At 44.5% G+C, this 19,847-nt stretch overlaps 1 protein-coding gene across 1 annotated transcript; it reads left to right on the top strand.

The window, feature by feature from the left end:
- The first annotated feature begins 13,682 nt into the window (after positions 1–13,682).
- Positions 13,683–17,206, top strand: LOC123424636 (probable protein phosphatase 2C 33). The gene is made up of 7 exons (XM_045108270.1): positions 13,683–14,127; positions 14,226–14,400; positions 14,490–14,707; positions 14,835–14,942; positions 15,045–15,170; positions 15,274–15,512; positions 16,775–17,206. Exons 1-7 carry the CDS (start codon positions 13,915–13,917, stop codon positions 16,995–16,997), a joined length of 1,302 nt encoding a protein of 433 aa, XP_044964205.1. The 5' UTR covers positions 13,683–13,914; the 3' UTR covers positions 16,998–17,206.
- Positions 17,207–19,847: the final 2,641 nt, after the last annotated feature.

The raw sequence follows: 19,847 nt of genomic DNA, 5'->3' as shown, positions 1-19,847 counted from the left end.
ACCCTCTTAGTTTATTTCCGCATTAGGTTCAAGCCAAATCTGAAGAAGTTTTTAAATAGCCTATTCACCCGCCCCTCTAGGCGTCATCGAGGTCTTATCAGGAGGGACCTGCACGGGGGTAGCTCGTGCAGAGCTCGGCCTGATGCAGGGAACCGGCAGGGTGTGGCGTGGTGGCGTCGGGCAGGGAACGGAGATTTTTTTAGGGGAATGGAACGAGGAGTCCATGGGGGTTCTTATAGGGACGACGGGAGGTGTGGGGAGGTTGTAGAGCTCGTGAAATCTGGGGAGGGACCTTCCTGGAAGCTTGTGCCATGGCTATAGAAGGAAACGTTGTGAGGAAGAAGAAGGTGAGTTATGGGCCAGACAGTTTTCCTAATATGGCCGAGATAGGTTTCCTAATAAAAGAGTGTTTCCTATTTATCAAAACTAGGAAAGAAAAACGTATAAAAGAAAATAAACAAAATTCCAAATATTAAGTATTATATATCGAAATTTTCAGAAAAATAATTCCCACCACGTGGGCATATTATTTTTCACAAAAGAAAAACTTCATAAAAATTTATTTAAAAAAAATCCAAATTTTGCCTTTAAATTTTTTGGCACTATTTCATTCTGATTTTTATTTATTTTGGGGTGTCATGTTACCTCCTCTCCTTCTTGCTTGGCAAGACTATCGTCAGAAAGAATTTTTTTTGTGATTCAAATCTTCTGCCGAAATGAATTCAAAATCAAATACCGAAAGGAATTCAACGGCACCAAGATTCAAATTCTTTATAGTTGAAGAAGTCATGTCATCTTCTCTCATTGCCTTTGAATTTGAATTTACCGGAGAAGGGGAAATTCATTTTATTCCCTCTCATTCAAAAGTTTTTGAAAAGTTTCAAATTTCACTCAAGTTTTCAATCACTCAAGCAAACAAACAATCATCTAATAATTATTTTTAACATTCCAAACTTTGGGATGTTACAAACCTACCACACTTAAAATGAATCTCGTCCTCGAGATTCGGAAGGGCTAGCAAGAAAAGGTTAGGGTTTGGGGGTCTTCGAACAAATCCAGCCTCCGGCAAAGCGGGATGCTACCACACTTAAAAGGAGAGCTACTGGTCCCTTAAAACTTTAACAATCCCCTGGGGTTTTATCATCTGACTCCTCACGGTCTTCATATCTTTCGCTATATTCATAACGTCTCCATCAAAACTAGGGTCCTTCTGTTGATATAAGCTTATTCCTTTACTGAGTCTTCTTAACTGACAGTCTCGTGATCAATTCTAAATAACCTATCGATGATTTTCATGGTGGTCTACCATTTGTGGCTATCCTGCAGAGAGACGGGTCTTGTCTTCATCCTCACCGTAAAATTTCCTACGCGTGACAACAAATGCCATGTACATGGGGCTTTCATCATACCATTCTAAGGCTTAAACAAAAGCTTCAAAGAACGTCGTCTCTCTCTATGGGCAAGTCTCTCAGATTTACCTTTCCGAATAGCAAGAGAATGATAAGAGTAAGTCGTCATGGTGGCCAAACCATGTCGCACTGAAATCATTACCTTGTATAAGGTTTAGTGAATCTCGTATTCTAACACTTGGGCATCCTCACAAGCGTTGCAGAGTTTCTCTTGTCCACGAAAGAAGTTCGGATAAACCATTGGTTCTGCAAGCTGAACAAAACATCTATCGTTTCTTCACCACTCTCGGGTTTTCGTATGCTCCTAAGAAAACGTTTGCTGAAACAAGTTTCCTTCTCCAAAAAGATAGACTTGATCCTTATTAGTCCCGGGGTCTGTGGGTTTTCAGGCATACTTGGAATTACTCCGCCTTTAAATTTCCTAGTGTTTCATTCCACCCTATTCTTGGGGTAACCATCATATAATAATAATCCTCGGACTTATTTTTGGTACACACTCCATTCTGTGGGATACTTTCCATTGGTGTGTTTACCATGAAAAGGTATTGGTTCATCCATAAATCATATTCATTTCATAATCAATCCTTTATTACATCCTTAATTTCTTATCAAAAACTCTAATTCAAAAGTACTCTATTACAAATGCTGCCATCCACATTGTTCAGTATGGTCGAGCATTTCTGCCAACATTATTCATCTGTCACTCTTGGAGGTACTTAAGTTCCACTCGAACTTTCCGAGGTGCTCCTTGAAATCATCCATCTTTTGCTTCATCATGGTGGCCATGAGCTTCATCTCCATCATCTTCGCACGTACCTCACTCAGGTATTCCTGGGTATGACGGAGTCTTGCTTCAAGTATTTCTCGAATCTGACGTATGGCTTCCATGGCAGCTTCACGAACAACATCAAAGAAGGTTGCTCGTGGTACACGTGAAATGAAAAAGTATTGCCCCATAGTCCTTGGACAAACTCCTTTCACATGGTGGAGGTGTACTTCCACGTACCAAAGTTCTACTCCACTTTACATGAATGGGTAGCCTTTGTAGACTGCATCTCCTTCAAGATGAATGTGCTTCATCATGTCCTTCAGGATTTTCGGGTAATCATGATCACTGGTCAGGGTCATGATCGTTTCTGGGCCCTTGAGGAATGACTCGTAGAGAGTTGTCATCTGCAGGTGTCAGTAAATAGGTACTCAGAGGAATGTATATGTCTCCTTGGTAGTTATGGTACATTCCTACTCAGTGGATCCTGTGGGTTTACCGATTACTACCACACTTAAAATGAATTATACTCATGCCTGCATAGACCATATTTTCTCATATCCTCATAATTGTTCAGAGATCTTTGTTCGAAGAGAAACAACGCATACAGTTTCAACATAGGCAATCATGAGACAATAAATTCCATTTATTCATGATGTTATTACAATCTCAGGGACTTCTGTTACAAAAAAATTCACTCCATGATCTCATGAAAAACAAGAGTTCTTCAGATTACACTAATTGCCGCGGTCAAAACTTAACTACTCCTTTTTAGCTTTCTTCCTTTGTGGACAATCGTTAGCAAAATGTCCTGCTTCCTTGCAACGAAAGCAAATGAGTTCTGACAAGTCTCGAGGCGTCTTAGTGTTTGCTTTTGCTCCTTGGGTTTCCGACTTCCTTCATGAGCACATGTATTTGTGGTGGCCAAATTCCATACACTTGTAACATCTGACATGACTCAGGTCTATATCTGCAGAGATTTGGCTCTTCCGAGGGTACCTTTTTTCTTTCCGGACTCCTTTATTTTGGCCAGTTCTTCTATTTCAAGTGGATCAAACTCCACTTTTTCTGTCGGGAAGTTTCCCAGATACTCTTGGCTTCTCTTCATGCAATCCTATGAATAATGTCCTTCTTCTCCACATGAGTAGCATGCATTGGAGAAAAATCTGGTCAGACCTTGTCCATCAGGGTCTTCAATATTTTTGTTCATCACCGGCTCTTCTAGAATCTTCTTCTTGAGTGTTTCCTTCATTGCTTCTTTCTGCTGCTGGACAACTTGTTGTACCTTGGGGTAAATGTGACACTGAGTTGGACAGTGGTTGGTTCCTTCACAAAGGAAACAAGTCACCTGACTACTTGGGCACTTCTCAGCTGGGTGATTTTCTTCACAATGAGTGCATCCATCCTTGTGTTCTTCCTGGGTGTGTCCTATTTCTCCATAGATCTTGCATGCACAAGTCTTCTCCTTCGGATTATCATAGCACTTCTGAATAAGACGGGATCTTAACAAAGTCTTCTTGAATTCGTCCCAGGTTTCTGCTCCACTAAATCCTTGTATGGCATGATGCATTTTCCACCAGATTGCAGCACTTTGTGTAAAGTACTGAAGAACGTGTTCCACTTCATACTTCCTTGAGATCAAGTTGCTCCCGAAGTGGTTCTCCATGTTTTGAATCCATATATCAGGCTCCAGCTGGGTCATTGGTCTAGAGACTACAAGTCCAGCTTCATACTCCATCTGGTAGGGTTGAGGTTTTGGGGATGAGACGGGTAAGAGAGAGGGAGATACACACAATACAAACAATATTTTGTGAGAATAGGTTTTATTTGTGGCTGTCGGAAAACACACATCAATGACGGCTCACAAATCATCGTAACTAACGTGGGTATATAACAGTGGTTTGGAGTTCTAATGGTCATATAAATATTTGAACGCTTCAGGGTCTTTGAATTCTTCGGGTCTTGAGAGTCTTCAATGGGTGTAGCTTCAATTCTTCAAATGCATGGTGAAATCCTCTTTACTTTGAAGTAGAACTCCGTTGATTCTTCATGAGGTCAAAGGGGTAAGGGTATTGTCTAACTATTGGAGGTGAGAGAGGACATTTGATGAAGTCAGAAGAGATGAGAGGTAAAGAATGTTCTTGGAAATAAAAATTTAGAGAGATCCTTTCCTAAGAGATTTCCAGTTTCTAGGGTCACGTCCTACAGTCAACATGTGCTCTGATACCATTTCTGTAGCGACCCGACTCAAAACGAGTCAAGCCTTTGTGTATCTATGGCATCCCTGGATCAGTATGCTGGCACACAGTACATCAATGTATATATCAAAGTGCAATCACATGTAAATAGCGTAAAACTGATATATACCTTAAATATCTCGGCGGAAATAGTCAAGGGAGTGGAGTCCCAATAAACACCAACGGCAAGTTGAGTGCGGACCGTAACCCTGAATCGTACTCTTACTCATCGAGGAAAATATCTACAACATAAGAGGTTGCAGCCGTGTAGGTCAGCATATTGAATATGCCGACAAGTCACATAAGAGAGGGGTGAAAAGTAATCATCTATACTATATGCATATATGGCAGGTGGGGCTATAAGTTTTTAGCGTAAAGCAAAGTTTTCTCCTACATCAAGAGAGGGGCTAAAAGCAAAATGTTACTACGCTGTTGGTTGTTAATGAGATGGTTCCGTCAACCAGTTCTCATACCCAAGTTAACAATATTACCCACATCAAATATATATAATGGTGTTGAGAATTCCAGATAACTTCAGTTCCTTTGGCTCAAGTTGTCCATGACCGTGGACACGGCTAATCAATTAGGTTTGAGTACTCTGCACAGTTTTGCACACGTTCCCCACAAGATTTGATCGCCTCCGTGTATGTCCTCGCACTTCAGGGGATTTGAATACCAGATGATCAAAACATGGTCTTTCAACGGGTCCCTCTGAATCCCTATCGGTGCCCATCCAAATCCTACCGTTCTTCTACATCTGCTAGCACCGCCTGTCCAGAGTCGCCGCGTTGTCCAACCAAGCCAGAGCCCATAATGACTTGTGGCTGTGCAGGAAAGCCTTGGGTCTTGAAAATATCCGTCCGTCTCTTTGAGCCTGGGTGAAGCTTTCCGCAAGATGTCATGGCACGTCTCCAGCATCCCGGGTCATCCACTGGTTTCTCCAGGGAGCCGATCAACCGTCCTTCACCCAGAGTTGCGTTGCATCACGAGGTCTTGAAAAGTCTTGACTTAACCGGTCTTGGTTATTAAATTATTCTCGCATCACTCGTGATAAACTCTCAACCAGAATCCCGTCTACTCAAGCATAACAATATGAAATTTGTCGTCCCGGGCCAAATAACGGGGTTGTTGGGTGCCTACCACATGATACTACAATAGGTAACCAAAATTTCCAAGTACCTACTCAGCATGCAATTGGGTATAGGAAGGTGGAACTACCATGCATAGAAAAAACATAGGTGATAGTATGATCAAAGTGACTTGCCTGGTGATGTTGACGAAGAAGAATTTTCGTTCTCGAGGAATAACTTGATAGACTACTCGTCACTCTCCGATGAAATCTATATAACAACCATATCGTTCACGTAAGCACTCATACTAGCAATCATTCTAGCAATCAAAACAAAGGAGAGAGCGAATAAGAATCCGAAGGAAACTTCAAATAAGACTAGGGAGTCTTCTACTACATCAAACAGTAAATAGTTTTTGTCTAACAGAAAATAAAATACTTAAATAACAGGGAACTAAGATATAAATTTAACTAAGATAAAATAAAGTATTTTCACAAAACTATTTGAAAGTATTTCCAAACGGGATTTGAAACAGTAGAGAAACCAATTGCAAGTTATTAGAGAACTAGAATTGATTTCATGATAACATACAACAATAAAACCAAAACTTGTTGCAAACCTACTGTTAACTAACAAAAACAAAACATAATATTTCTGAAATAAAAAATAAAAAATAATTAAAGACAACTAAAGAAAGAAATATAGTGATAAACCTAAAAGAAGTGAAATAGAAAGTGTTTCACAAGAAACAATGAGCTAAAATACTCAAACAATTCTGAAATTTTTACCACTGATAAATAAGATCACTAGTGATCAGTAGCAAAAAGAATTAATTACAAATCTATTTTTAAACTCCCAGAATAAGCAAAAAAGTTTAAACTAAATCTGATCTAATTCATATTTGAAAATTTCAAACATAGGCAAATAATATGTTTTTGAAAACTACAGACAAATTGTGATCTACTCGAAAAAAATTCAACTCCATTGGAGTTCTGGATCAAAAGTTATGGAGGAAACAAGATTGGAACTCTGTCTGTTTTTGAATTAAAACTAAAAAAACTGAATAGCTAATTAGTGAGCGGGGGTCCAAGTGGCGTGTTGTGATTGGCTCTGGGGTGTGCCTTGCATAGGCTAAACAGCGGATGGCCACTATATAAGAAACCGCTTCGGCTAAACTTACTAATAAAAAAATAACTGTCAGTTCTTTTAAAAGAACCGAAGGGGTATCTTCAGATCTAATCTCACGCCTTGACTAAAGATCTAACGGTAGAAAGTGAAACAAAAGAAAAAAACAAAAGGGAGAGGGAGTTACCTCGTGCACGATGGCAGGGAGGAGCAGTGGCGAGGAGGAGGCACTCCGGCGAGGGGGACTACGCCGACGAGGTGGGGAGGGCGGCTCCGGCATGGGGAGGGGTCGGTGGAGGAGGGGGGCGCTCCTGGGAGGGGGCGAGGGAGTGATGGGGAGGAGCAGGGGGCTCCTGCGAGAGGTGGCAGGGAGTCCTGTCGGGGTTGGGGTGGCTACATGGGCGATGGGGTGCGGGGGTGGGGCACGCAGGGGGGGGGGGGGGTAGGGGTGGCTCGGCTGGGAGGGGAGGGACCTGCAGGGGGGTAGCTCCAGCAGAGCTCGACCTGATGCAGGGAACCAACGGGGTGTGGCGTGGTGGCGTCGGGCAGGGAACGGAGATTGTTTTTAGGGGAATGGAACGAGGAGGCCATGGGGGTTCTTATAGGAGCGACGGGAGGTGTGGGGAGGGAGTAGAACTCGCGAAATCCGGGGAGGAACCTTCCTGAAAGCTTCTGTCATGGCTACAGAAGGAAACGTTTTGAGGAAGAAGAAGGTGAGTTATGGGCGAGACAGTTTTCCTAATATGGCTCAGATAGGTTTCCTAATAAAAGACTGTTTTCTATTTATCAAAACTAGGAAAGAAAAACGTATAAAAGAAAATAAATAAAATTCCAAATATATAAGTATTATATATCGAAATTTTCAGAAAAATAATTCCCACCACGTGGGCATATTATTTTTCACAAAATAAAAACTTCATAAAAATTTATTTTTAAAAAAAAATCCAAAAAAAATCCAAATTTTGCCTTTAAAATTTTTGGCACTATTTCATTCTGACTTTTATTTATTTTGGGGTGTCATGTTACCTCCTCTCCTTCTTGCTTGGCAAGAATATTGTGAGGAAGAATTTTTTTGTGATTGAAATCTTCTACCGAAATGAATTCGGAATCAAATACCGAAAGAAATTCAATGGCCATCATGATTCAAATTCTTTATAGTTGAAGAAGTCATGTCATCTTCTTTCATTGCCTTTGAATTTGAATTTACCGGAGAAGGGGAAAGTCATTTTATTCCCTCTCATTCAAAAGGTTTTGAAAAGTTTCAAATTTCACTCAAGTTTTCAATCACTCAAGCAAACAAACAATCATCTAATAATTATTTTTAACATTCCAAAATTTGGGATGTTACAGATGAGGAGTAGTTTTTATCCTTTTTATTATTTTTATTTATGTATTTTATCTATGATGAACTATCGACGAGGAATAACTTTTATCTATGAACTATTTATACTATCTATGTCCATCGTCTTGTTTTTACGTAGAATATGCATCACGCATTCTAAATTTTAGCGTTTGTGTTGGAGTGGCACGCGATTTTTTTTTTGGCGGTCGCTAGAGCCAGCGCTACGTGGCGCACATTTTTTTTTTGTTGCTATTCCCATGTTGTAAAGTGTTTTTTTTGCAACGGCCCGTGTTGAAGATGCTATAAGAAAAAAAAAAACTCTACAAACTTGAGAGCAGCTAGATCAAGATCTCTCAACTAGTGCATGCATGTTTCTTCCTCTAGCTCGATCCTACTCCTACACATCCATGGCGATGCCCCAAAACCAGAAGGCACGGCAGCTACACCTAAGGGGTTGGAAGCGAGTATACAAATTTACATGCAAAATGCTCGCGGGCTAAACAGGGGATCAAACTTGAGCACCCGGCAGGCGAGAGTGCGCCGAGACGAAGCACGCAGCCCTCCATGGAGACGATCGCGTTCAACGCAGAGCATGGCGAGACGGAGCAGCACATGCTCGTCCTCCTGCTCGGCCAAGGCCTCGGCCAGCGCCATGGACTCCACGACGCAGAACTGGCCGCCCCCCATGCAGACGAGCCAGGCGGCGGAGTCGCTGCCGGGTCCGCGTACAGCAGACTGGCCGCGCTCACGAGCTCACAGATCGGCTGCCGCGGCGCGTCGCCGGGGTGCTGGGCGGCGAGAGGCGCCGGGACGTCGCAGGCGCACATGTACCCCCGCAAGGCGTCCAGGCCGGCGTCGTAGTGGCCCTGGCCCCGGAACGGCAGCAGCCACTCGCCGCGGGGCGTGCACTCGGCGTCCCCACCCAGCGAGCCGACCGCCGTGTCGGGGGAGAAGGTGCCGGCGTAACCGCCGCGCCGCGTTGCGAGGGCGGCGACGAGACCCTCGTCCACGCCCGCCGGTGCTCCCCCGCCTCGTCCGCGCCTGACGGCAGCGTCTCGTCCAACACCAACTCCAAGCAGTGCATCCCTCCGTCGTGCAGCGCGTAGAGCCGCTCTCCGGCGACGACGACGAAACGCATGGTCAGCAGCGCATCCGGGTGCGGGGGGCCGACGGCCCGCCCGCCGTCGGCTGCCACAGGACGGGGATCTTGCTGCCGTGGCTACCGATCAGCACGCCCCTGGAGCCGGAGGCCTCCCCCAAGGAGTCGAGGCGGAGCAGCGGACGGCCGGCGTCGACGTCGATCTTGTGGATGCTGTACCCCTTGGCCCGGTCGTCCAGCACGACGTAGAGATGCTTCCGGCCGTGCCGCTTCCCGTTTCCCGCCGTCGACACGATCCGGTGATCGCAGCCGTTTATCGACCAATCAATCTAGGACAACGCTACCCAGCGGCGGCACCTGCGTCCTGCGGTGCGGCGGCCAAACTAATCATCATTCTAATAAAAAAAAGTAAAATCATCATTCTAATAAAAAAAAGTAACGTTGCTTTAGTGCTTTACTAATCATGTTATCTTAAAAAAAACAATCTGATGCTGCTGTCAAACCCTCTTCCTTCGTCATGCATGTATGTAATGATGTCACCAGATTTTTTTAAAGTTATTAAAATTCAAAAAGTTTTATCTTTCAAACCATTAATTCGATCGATGATCAGTTTTTGCCATTGACTTTGTTTCGACGAAATCTTTAAAACTAGATCCCATGTTGATATGTTTCGACAACTTTTTTGTTTCTCGTACTTACCACATTTGTTGTACATACTTGTCATATTAGTAAATACTTACTTGTCTGATAAAAGTTAACTTAATCGCCATATTTCTTAAAAATTACGTATAAATATGACATCTCGACATAATCGAACGAGCAAGCACAAACGATATTTTTAGGACGATAACGTGTAAAAATATGACAACTCAGTATACTTAAAATCGACGACTAGAAGAAATCTTTTTTTGGTAACTGTTAGTAAATATGACAAGTCGGCATAGTTAAACTATCAAACACATAAAATATTTTTCTGGTAAAGTTGTATGTAAATATGACAAGTTGACATATTTAAATTGGCAAACCAAACCTATGACATGCGTTTATATCATGTACTCCCTCCGTCCCAAAATAACTGTCTCAAGCTTAGTACAAATTTATACTAGAGCTAGTATAAAGTTGAGACACTTATTTTGGGACGGAGGGAGTATAATAGAAATTGCTACAAGACAACAATAATTTGTCAAACACGGTCGTCGGGTTTAAACAAGCGTAGCTCACAAAAATCTATACACACAGTTGCCAAGTTGACAACTAGGTTAATTAAATGTGGCTACTAAGTGTCTCATAATCTAACAACTAAGTAATAGTAATCTGGCAACTATCGATGAAAAAAAAGAGTTGTCGAAACATGTCGACATGGGATCTAGTTTTGAAGATCTCGCTGCGAGAAAGCTAACGGTGAAAACGGATCGTCAATTGGATTTATAGTTCAAGAGATAAAACTTTTTCAAAATTTAACATTAATATACTCCGTCGCACTCGAGGGCCGTACGATGCCTGCTAGGATCACTGCGCGCCCGCTGCACGGGAAGGAAGAGGTGCGGCGTCGTTACTTAGATTTTCTCATCAATCTATCTCTATCTATCGGAGGAGAGGAAGATGCCCGAGGCGATTCGATCAATCAGCCAGCTAACTACACTCTGTTCCATTTTAGTATTATCCTTCATGGTGGCCCGCCGGAGTGACACAGACTCCATGTCGGAGTCGGAGACGGGCGAGCCCTCCGTGTTAGACGAAATATCTCTTTGTATTATACGTGACTTGTATAACACGTATAGGTTAGGATCTCTTTCTATCTCCTTGTGTTTAAACTGTAGATAAGATAGATTGATCTTAAACCTCTCCTCATGTATATCTCTTCGGCTTATGCCGCCTATATAAACATGCACGCGTCCCTGCTAAGAGCATACGATTCCTGCCTTTTCTCACACTTCGAGTCGTCGCTGCTGGCTGGTCCGACCGCAAGGGGCACCGGGTCGGACAAAGACGATCGACGCGCGTACGCACGGCCACCGACGACGACGAGTAGGCGCTGCTGTGTCTTCCATTCCATGTGCAAAGCCACGAATTATTGGTCGGCGATGGCACCGTCGGAGACGAGCGAGCCGTCCGATCGAGTCGCGCAAGTGGCACTGCACCGGGACGACGTAGACCTGCGTTTTCCCGGGTACGGTCGAGCGGTCGCTGTTGCTCTTCCATGTGCAGGTAGATACTCCTGGCCTGGGAGATGGCAATCGAAACACTAGTGATAATCCCGCGGCGCCACCGCCACCGCCACCGCCACGAATTATTCGGCGGCGTCGGCCCAGCTTCCGGGTGAGATTGAGATATGGCTTGGCCCGAAGCGACGGCGTGGGAGGGATACAGCTGCATGCGTATAACAAACTTGCCGCCGAAATCTCTCGCCGCGTCCTCCTGTCGTGCCGTGCCGTGCCGTGCGTTGTCAACCCACACCACACCACACAGAGACACACACACCAGTTTAAGGAATGTTTCCAAGCCTCTTAATTAGCCTAATTACAAAACAAGTCTTAGTGCCAACTAACGAACCGAGTTTGCTCTTCAAGACACACATGCTTTATTATCCATCAATTGAAAAGAGGTCAGGTAGACGGACACAGCTAGCCACAGAGATCTGCGTCTTCTATGATATACGAACAGACGTAAATACTCGCATACACACATATACACTCCTTCTTACGCACGAACGCAAATCATACATCTATAAACGAACGCACACTCACGCACACCAAGCCTCCACGAGCTTGTCATGTTCTTAGCCACCGCGATGAACAGGAAGTTTCCTGCATCCATCCAGACGCCAATTAATATCAATCGTGTACTCTGCTTCCTTCCTTTTCCTTGCTCAACAAATCCATTCGATTCCAACGTACTGTAATCGCCTCACCGCAATGATGAACCAACCAACAAACGAACGAACAATCATGTCATGCCATGTTTATTTATTTAGCCCAGCATAACGTATATTACTACCATATACAGTACCATCCTAATTTGGATTAGATCCCTCGTACGTCCTGCCGTGGTGACCATCGACCACCTCAGCCAACTGTGCGCGCGCGGCAGCGCAACGTGATGGTCACCGTCACCCCCCATCCTACCCACCTAATTGACGCGTCCGCCATTAAAAAAACGGCGAACACTCCGTATTCATTTGCCCAGTTGCGCTTTCCAATCGCTTTCCAGGTCGATTGCATTTGCACTCTCTTCTCTGAATGATGAAACATTTGGTTGCCACTGGATTCATCTGCAACTTGCGCTGGTCCATTGCCAGCCCTTCCCGTGGCTCTGCCTGTGGGCTCCCGGGGGACACACGCTAGGATAATGGTGCAACTTTTTTTCTTTTTGTAACTTTGGATGGTTAACTTAGGACTCATTCGGTAATCCATCAGTTTTTAAAATTTAAGAATCTACGAACATCTGTACACCCGTTCCATAAATTTGAACTACAAACTCCGTCCATTTCGGGAGCGGAGCCGCGGAGCGGAAGGACTCCAAACATGTCCTTAGTTGCTAATAAAGAAGCAAGCATGTAGTAATGAAAAGGGAAATCCTTGTGTACCAGTAGGCTTGATTCCTAGACTTGGACAGGGAATGCCTGTAAAGTGCAAGTGTCTCATGCCTGGCCTCGGCTTGCCGCTTGACAGCCACGATGCATCACTGTATATTGCAAGCACATCATCACATGCCTTTTATTTTATTTGCATATATAGATGCCGAATAAAATTGGCCGTTCGATTTAATTCTGATTGCTTTCATTTTCATGAATCTTAACGCAGATACATAAACCGGACTAAACACACCGAGATAGGTGTAAGTATAAATCTCTCATCGGAGCGGTTCACGCTCCGCCGATTGACAAGTGAAGTCCGCTTCACAAATTTGCTTATACACATCTAAGAAAATCCTTAGTGTGCTATTATTATTTTTATCTTGGGTAAAAATTTACTACCTCAGTTTCTCAATATAAGTCTTCTAAGAAATTTTACTATGAACTACATATAAAATAAAATGAATGAATCTATACTCTAAATTATGTCTACATACATCGTATTTAATATACAATGAAATCTCTAGAAATACTTATATTTTAAAATACAGAAAATAATATAGTGTCTGTTTTCATAACTCAAACAAACATCTTGCACATATCTCGAAGTTCATTGAGATCTTAGTAACCACAAGTAGTCCGAGAATTATAGCAAAAGCTAATCCCATCTGAAATAGCCTAGGTTTTGTTTTTGAAGACAATAGAACCGCAAATGCTCACATACGCTCACCAAATTAACTTTGTCCCGTCTCGGTATCTCAAAGATGCTAATAGAGGTAAGATGCGTGTGCACGATTGTAGGGTAAATGTATGTACACGTATATGGGCATTCAGGTTTGTACCGTGTTTAAAAAAAAAAGGATAGGTTTAGAAACCGAAATATTGCTTTACCTTTTTCGTTTTGCTGTAATTAAAGGCTTTACTTTTGTGTAAGGAAAAAAAATACTTTCTTTTTTATTTAGCTGGCCATTGTTTTTATCAGGGAGCACCCTGCCCTTTCCGAAAATCCCACTCGTCCTCCCTGTCGCCGCATTTCGCCAGCTAATTATAAGCCTTTCTCCTCCCACTCCAGGCCAGCACGCACGACAGCATCCCAAATCCCAACTCGCGGCCTCGCCGTCGCTCCGGTCCTCGCCGGCCGGCATCCCACTCCCAGCCAGATCCGACCCCCCGACGCGTCCCGCCATTGTCTCCGTCCCCGGCCTTTTCCCCGGCAGGGAATGGTGCACTGTGGCCCGCGGTAGGCAGACACGAGCGCGACTGCGGGGGCAAGAAGCGGCGGCGGCGGCGAGATGGCCGGCGCGGAGAGGGAGAGGAGAAAGCTTCCGCCTGCGCTGCCCCTGGCCACGCTGATCGGGCGCGAGCTCCGCGCGGGGGGCTCCGAGCGCCCGGCGCTGCGCTACGGCCACGCCGGCTTCGCCAAGCGCGGGGAGGACTACTTCCTCGTCAAGCCCGACTGCCTCCGCGTCCCCGGCGACCCCTCCACCGCCTTCTCCGTCTTCGCCGTACTGCCCCGCCCCCCTCTTTTCGTGTCCGGGTTCGTCGCTGGTCTGTGGAAATCTGTGATCTGACGGGTTCGCTGGATCTGTGGCCGTTTCGCCAGGTGTTCGACGGCCACAACGGGGTGTCGGCGGCGGTGTTCAGCAAGGAGCACCTGCTGGAGCACGTGATGAGCGCGCTCCCGCCGGACATCGGCGGCCGCGAGGAATGGCTGCAGGCGCTGCCCCGCGCGCTCGTCGCCGGCTTCGTCAAGGCCGACATCGACTTCCAGCGCAAGGGTGAGACGGATCGTGTGTGTCCAGATGGCGGTTGCGGAGCACGCCTGTTGAGCCTGTCGCTAAACATCGCCGGCTGTGTGTTTACTCAGGGGAGGTGTCGGGGACGACGGCTACGCTCGTGGTCGTCGACGGGTTCACGGTCACCGTGGCCTCGGTCGGGGATTCCCGGTGCATCCTGGACACGCAGGGCGGCGAGCTGCAGCTTCTAACCGTCGACCACAGGCTGGAGGAGAACGTCGAGGAGAGGGAGCGTGTCACGGCGAGCGGTGGGGAGGTCGGCCGTCTGAATCTCTTCGGCGGGCAGGAGGTAGCGATTCTCTTTTAGACCCCGAACAATCCCTTACAGAACATGATAATTTAGACTGAACTACTGGCGAACAATTTGTTTGGTGATCGTTCTGATGATGCATTGCTGTGTGAATGTTTTGTCTTAGGTTGGCCCTCTCCGTTGTTGGCCAGGTGGTTTGTGCCTCTCAAGATCCATTGGAGACATGGATGTTGGGGAGTACATTGTGCCGGTTCCACATGTCAAGCAAGTGAAGGTGGGGAGGCATTACAAAATGCATGTAATTTGTAGCTTCTTTTGTTCTGGTGCTTATTGTGCAGAGTTGTTAAAGTTGTCTCTTTCTCTTTGGTAATCTCAGCTCTCAAGTGTCGGAGGAAGGCTGATAATGGCGTCTGATGGCATATGGGATGCACTATCCAATGAGGCAGCAGCACAGTCATGCCGAGGATTGCCTGCAGAACTCGCTGCGAAGCTTGTGGTTAAGGTAACTCTGCACGTAGCCGATTGCGTGTAGTGCCTAGATTCTCCATGCCTGTTGGCATGATTCACTCAATTCCCAATTCTGATATCTATTTTTATGTATGCAGCAAGCTCTGAAAAAATGCGGGCTGAAAGATGATACCACCTGTGTGGTGGTTGACATCATCCCATCCGATCATCGTTTGACGTCGCCACAGTTATCCCCAAAGAGAAATCAGAACAAGCTCAAGTCTCTTCTTTTTCGTAGAAGGTCACACAGTTCAGTTGGAAAGTTTGGAGGCAAGTCCGCCTCTATTGGTTCTGTGGAGGAGCTATTTGAAGAAGGCTCTGCAATGTTGGAAGAAAGGTACGTTCTAGTTGCTACTGCAATGATCCAGCAAATTTGTTGAGTTAATTGTTTTCTCATAGTTCTGTGTGCTTTCTTATATTATGCTATTTTACATCTCTGAATTTTGATTGAACATCTATCATGCTTGTTGCCTATTTGATCACATACCTTTGCTGTGGCATTCTAAGACGTGGATTAGGATGTGTTCTTGTCAATTTCTTAGAGCATTTGGAGAGCCTTTTGTATGTATCATGGCTTATGTAATTCTTTTATATCATGATTCCCACTTTGGTGCCAACATGTTGTTTTCCTTATCAAGTACCTACTCCCATTCCTGTCCATTGTTATGTGTGATAAGAACCCTCTGAACCGTGTGCCACCTGCACTTGTCTGCATGATTATTTTTTTGCATATGCTTCATTCAGCTTTCGGCTGTGTATCACACTTGCTGGCACTGGAGAATTTTATTGGGTTCAGAATGTTATACTCTGGAATCGGAATAGAGTAATCAGTGTAGATAAAGTCAGTTTGACATTCCTCAGTCATCCATCTGTAATTGGTGTTGTGTGATTATGAATCATGCTTATTGTGACTCCTCTTCTGTTACTTTTTCTAATAAATTCTATGGATAGCTACTGGCAACAGGACGATTCTCTTGACACGATTATTTGTTGAAACCTTTTGTTGACATCTTGCATCACCTTTATTTCATATTCCAGAGCTTTTGGTTCAAAGATTGAATTTAGAGTTATATGACTGTGGATCAATCAAATTGTAACCATTTAATCAAGTGTGGCTCAAACTTGGGCATAGTTCTGTGCCATACTTTATTTATAGCCGATAAGAATGTTTAGCTGAATTCCCATGCTGTATACCCTTACTCTGGGCACTAACTTGTCTTCTCTTGTGGTATGCTTTTGAGAAGAAAAGTACACGATATGCTCTATTGGTTTTTACATTTGGCATCTGTATTTGAGAGTAGATCTTGGACTCTGGAGGTGCAGTATGTCATTCCTACATTTCAGTACTTTTTCTGTAGATTGAACAATGCACTATTTCTGCTGGAAGCCTGGAATAAACAAACTGCATGATGAGTGATTAGAAGTGTAGAACATAAAAGTGCTTTGATGCTCTTTTCAAATATTGTGATTATTATGAAAGCAATGGCAGCTGTCTACTTCTGATTAATGTTGTGTTTTGTGTGGAGAAATGACAGTCCAGAATTACTCAATGAATTTGCTCACGCCCAGGCAATTAAGCACCAAGCTTCGTTCTTTCAGGTTGGGTAGGAATCTGTCCTTAAAAGCAGCTTCACCGCCTTCTCGCTGTGCAATCTGCCAAGTGGACCAAGAACCATTTGAAGGCTTGATGGAGGAGAATGGAGGCAGCCACTGTTCTTCTCCATACGCGCCTTGGGGAGGCCCTTATCTCTGCCTGGAGTGTCGGAAAAAGAAAGACGCAATGGAGGGCAAAAGACCAAGCTGCTCGACGGCATGTAGGTGAAAAGGAAGCATGACTTGTGTCAAAAGGATGCGTCCTTCTCAGTGTAAAAACTAAAAAGATGGAGATAAGTTTGTTGGTGATTCAATTATTATTGTTTGCTGAACCTAACTAGATTCTCAGCCCGGTATAAATTGTATTTGGCTGCTAACCGGTTTGTTGCCTATGAAAAATCCTGATATTGGAAATTTTTTAATATATTTTTGAGGAAACTCTGGTGCAGACTGCACCATTGTGTGGGGAGAAATGACCTCCGTATTTATTGTGTGTTAGGATCGATAGTTTCTGTTACGTACTCCTAGTAAGTATTAATCTTGGAATGTATTTTTGCTGGAAACAAAGTATGAGCTGAGCCAACTCTGTAAACACCGGATTTTGGTTGTTTCCTCGTTTTCTTTCTTCCATTTATACGCCTTTCTTCTGCACGCACATGATATTGGTTACTCTTCTAAATGAGGGATTAGCATTTAGCCGTTGTATCTTATTCCTTTGGTATATGTGCAAGGAATGAATTTACTTTAGAAGAACTTGGAAGTTACAACTGAGCGATGCCGGTGCAGGACCGCTCTCGTCCTTCCTTCAAGCAGTGTTGCAACTAGGCCGTTAACGCGGGAGCTATAAACGGCCGTGGAAGCTACGATCGCCTACCGAAGCTGCGACCAGTGCGTCCAAGCTACAAGACGCCCTGATGAGTGGTTTTCAAGCATGGTGATGGAAGACGAGGGTGGGGTGAAGAGATGAGTGTGGTGACTTGATCGGATGGTCATGTGACCCCGATCCAACGGGTGGTGAGGTGACCGGTCCACGCCTTAAATCGGGCAACCGACACATGAGTGCCGCCTTTTTTTTCTTACACATGTCATAATACATTTCTTGCATCACATTATTGTAGGTTTAGCTGCATCATTCTTTAAATTCATATTTCGTTGTTTCATTATGTTAGATAATAATCCGATAGGATTAACATGACTGGATGTTACGCCTAACAGAACAAGTGAGAGAGAGAGATTGGGTTCTTACCACCAATGGAAGAGGCCATTGGTGCAGACGATGCGAAGTCCTGTGCCTGCTCAATGCAGGCGTGATGCAGGCTCGGGGCAGACGGTCGCAGCGGGTAGCGGCATCCCTCCGGGCGCCACCGGCACTGCCCTGGAACAGGGACAGAGCTTGGAAATGGTCATCCCGTCGTGCAGCGCTCTCCCAGATCGGTTAGGGTTTTAGGGATGTGGGGAGCAGGAGTAACCCGTACGTGAATTGATCTCTCGTAGGTGCCGGTTGCTCCCCATCCTTTTTATGTGCACTGGCGACAGGGGACCAAAACCACTTGTTGGTTAGGGTGCCCCCGATCAGGGTGCTTCTGTTGTGACGAGGGAAACGATCGTTGGACCGTGGCCCCTCTCCTTCACGTTACTTCTTATCCTTCTGTGATTTTCTTCTTCTTTTCTTTACAGCCCGTTGGGCCTTAGATCAAATACCAACATTCTCCCCTTGATCGTTAGGCTCAATAACTTTTGTCCATTCTCCATAGGAATGATATACCAGAGTAAGGTGTTACAACAACAAATAAAATGCCATTGAACCGCCATACTCATAGCACACATCCTATTTCGAAGTGGAATACATATTACTTAATGGGGAGTGGTTATATTAGTGGTCCAATAATTCCAGAATCAAGAGGTTTCCAATAATCCCATGCCGGCTACATGCTCACGAAATGTATTGGGTGGTAAGTCTTTAGTGAGCGGATCCGCAAGCATACGTGTCGTACTGACATGCTTAACACTAATAGTTTGATCCTGGATTCTATGTTTAACAACACGATACTTTAGGTCAATGTCCTTGGCAGCAACGCTTGACTTGTTGTTATCAGCGTAGAAAACTGCGGGTTCATTATCGCAGTACAATGTCAGTGGTCTCGAAATGTTGTCAACCACTTTAAGTCCGGGAAGGAATTTCTTTAGCCATATAGCCTGCCCAGTGGCCTCAAAACATGCTACAAACTCTGCCTGCATCGTAGATGAGGCAACTATCGTTTGCTTGGAGCTTTTCCACGATATGGCTCCACCAGCGAGTGTGAATATATAACATGACGTGGATTTCTTGCTATCCACACAACCGGCAAAATCAGAGTCTGAGTAACCAGTAACTTCCAGGTTATCAGACTTTTTATATGTAAGCATGAAATTTTTAGTACCTTGCATATAACGTAAGACTTTCTTTGCGGCCTTTCAGTGGTCCTGTCGTGGATTAGATTGGAATCTGCCAAGCATCCCGGTTACGAAAGCTAAGTCAGGGCATGTACACTCTTGAGCATACATGATTCTTCCGACACCCGAAGCATAAGGAACCGACTTCATGTGATCAGCTTCATTTTGGTTCCTTGGACATTGGAATGTCCCAAATTTATCACCCTTGACTATGGGGGCAGGTTAGGAAGAGCACTTATGCATATTGTATTTATGTAGTACTCTCTCAAAATATGCCTTCTGCGATAGTCCTAATGTTCCGTTGGACCTATCTCGATGAATCTCAATGCCAAGGACATACGAGGCTTCACCGAGATCCTTCATGTCAAAATTTGAGGACAACAATCTCTTGGTCTCATGCAGCATATCCCTATCACTGCAAGCCAATAGAATATATGTAAGTGCATCTAGTGCCCCTTTGTGATTTTGGTGGTTTGAAGACTTATAGGTTAAGTATCTAATGTGTTTTTAAGTGTACACAGGATCTATAAGTCATTGAGGAGTTTGAGATATTTGAAGAATATCGACCCCTCAAAATATATGTCTTCAGTTGAAGAAATTGGTCTGAAGCTGAAGAAATGAATCGCGAAGAATTTGCGATGAAACT

The sequence above is a fragment of the Hordeum vulgare genome, chromosome 2H (assembly GCF_904849725.1).
Source record: "Hordeum vulgare subsp. vulgare chromosome 2H, MorexV3_pseudomolecules_assembly, whole genome shotgun sequence".
NCBI classification, from domain to species: domain Eukaryota; kingdom Viridiplantae; phylum Streptophyta; class Magnoliopsida; order Poales; family Poaceae; genus Hordeum; species Hordeum vulgare.
This window is presented reverse-complemented; position numbering and strand designations above follow the sequence as displayed.

What these genes read in the sequence shown, in the direction of transcription:
- LOC123424636 (XM_045108270.1), top strand. Translation starts at nt 13,915, where the DNA reads ATGGCCGGCGCGGAGAGGGAGAGGAGAAAGCTTCCGCCTGCGCTGCCC. An exon ending in CCGCCTTCTCCGTCTTCGCC is followed by an intron (nt 14,128 to 14,225) that starts GTACTGCCCCGC and finishes CCGTTTCGCCAG; the next exon opens with GTGTTCGACGGCCACAACGG. An exon ending in CATCGACTTCCAGCGCAAGG is followed by an intron (nt 14,401 to 14,489) that starts GTGAGACGGATC and finishes GTGTTTACTCAG; the next exon opens with GGGAGGTGTCGGGGACGACG.